This window comes from Chaetura pelagica, unplaced genomic scaffold, assembly GCF_000747805.2.
Source record: "Chaetura pelagica isolate M959 unplaced genomic scaffold, ChaPel_1.0 scaffold829, whole genome shotgun sequence".
NCBI classification, from domain to species: domain Eukaryota; kingdom Metazoa; phylum Chordata; class Aves; order Apodiformes; family Apodidae; genus Chaetura; species Chaetura pelagica.
Genome location: NW_009954535.1, coordinates 906,132 through 907,924, shown reverse-complemented (window position 1 = coordinate 907,924; position 1,793 = coordinate 906,132). Strand labels below are relative to the sequence as shown.

At 62.0% G+C, this 1,793-nt stretch overlaps 1 protein-coding gene across 1 annotated transcript in view; it reads left to right on the top strand.

Annotated features, from left to right (window-relative positions):
- LOC104395075 (glucose-dependent insulinotropic receptor-like) overlaps positions 1 to 1,793 on the top strand; it is a 2,464-nt gene continuing 671 nt past the window's right edge. The window contains exon 1 of the mRNA XM_010004744.1: positions 1 to 845. Within this exon, the coding sequence (XP_010003046.1) occupies positions 1 to 845 (845 nt within the window). The remainder of the gene's footprint in view (positions 846 to 1,793) is intronic.

Below are 1,793 nucleotides of genomic sequence, written 5' to 3'. Positions count from 1 at the left end.
ATGGTCAAGCTCCTGTGCGCAGTGCTGCACTCCCTCCTGAGCTGCCTCATCCTCCCAGCCAACCTGCTGGTGATGGTGGCCGTCTGCCAGCTGATGAGGAGGCAGCCAAGCACCAGCTATGCCTACATACTCAACCTGGCCACTGCCGACCTGCTGGTGGGCGTGATGTGCATCCCCGAGGCGCTGGACGACATCCTTGACGGGGGCTTTAGCCACAACAAGTCCTTCTGCCTGCTGCACGTGGCCGTGAGCATGACACCTTGCATCGGCTCCATCCTGACCCTGCTCCTCATCTCCCTGGACAGGTACCTGGCGGTGACGCTGCCGCTCTCCTATCCCACCCTCCTGAGCAGAACACCCCTGGTCCTCTCCCTGGTTGTCCTCTGGATGATCTCCCTCCTTTTTGGGCACCTGCCCCTGATCCTGCCCTCCCTCCAGCAAGGCAACTACACGGGTTACTGCGGGCTCCTGTACGTGGCCAAGAGCGAGTACCTCTACACTCTCTGCTTCGGCGTCTTCGCCCCGTCCCTGCTGGTGCTGGTGGGCCTGCACGCCTGGGTGGGCCGCGTCGCCTGCCGGCAGCACGCGCGGCTCCGGCACATCTGCGCCCGCCGGCCGCACCTCAAGGCGCTGCGGACCGTGCTGCTCATCCTGGTTGGCTTCAGCCTCTCCTGGGGCCCCTACCTGGTGGGGGGCATCGTGCAGGCTGCCTGCAGCTCCTGCAGCCTGGCCGGCCCACTCAAGGATGCCTTGTTCCTGTTGGGTGAGACCAACTCACTCATCAACCCCCTCATCTACGCCCTGTACAGCAAAGACATCCGGAGCCACCTTGCAAAGCTGCTCAGGTGCAGGACAAAGGGCCAGGTGAAGCCCCTGGCTTCAAACATCCAAACCATTGGGAGCAGGGGTGGGGGCCAGCCTGCAGCACCTAGTTCATGAGGAGTCTGTGCCCACCACATCACCCATGCTGCTCCCATGGCCACCCAACCCACCCTGGGAGGGAAGCACCAGTGCCTGGTACAGCAGAGCCTTGGCATGGCACCACCACCCATGAGCTGCTGCCAGGGACTGCTCCTCACCCACCTGCTTTGCAGGCTGACCCAGCAGCCTCTGTCCCCAGCATCCTTGCAGACATCACCAGGACAGTGACCTTTGACTGCCTGGGACAAACTGGGCTTTTTGGGGACCAGCTGTGTCTGGTACCTGCAGCAGGCCCAGCTGCTGGCCTGAGCAAACCCCGTGCACCTGTCACAGGCTGTCACTTAGCTGGGCTCTGTTTGCTTTTGTCTTTCTGCCACAGCCACAGGCTGAAATGACTTTCAGCCTGGGTTGGTTTCTGCCAGGAGACAGCAGAGGGGTTGCTCGGGAGCGAGGCACTGACGCACGGGCTGCTCAGACTGGAGCATTTACTGTTGCCCTGACCCAGCTGTGTAGCTCATCACTTATGTCAGAAGTTGTGCAAAGCTGCAAGATCTTTGAAGTCAGTCCGGTAAGGTATCCTTGAGGCTTAATTTTGTCCCGTTGCTCATTAGAAGGGAAGCTGAGGCATCCACGCAGTCTGTCGAAGAGCCACAGGATCCTCACCCTGAGGGCGAGCAGCAGCAGCTCGTCTTTCCCGGGCCGTGCGGGGGGCAGCAGCCGGCTGATCTCGCCCACCTGTGGAGGGCAGGGGTGTCAGCAGAGCCAGAGCAGCACGGGACAGGGCAAACCTCCCCCTCTGGATGGAGCCTGTGGGGGAAGGGAGCTGCCACACACCCTGCCCACATGGACTGTGGCTCTGCTCCCCCCCACAG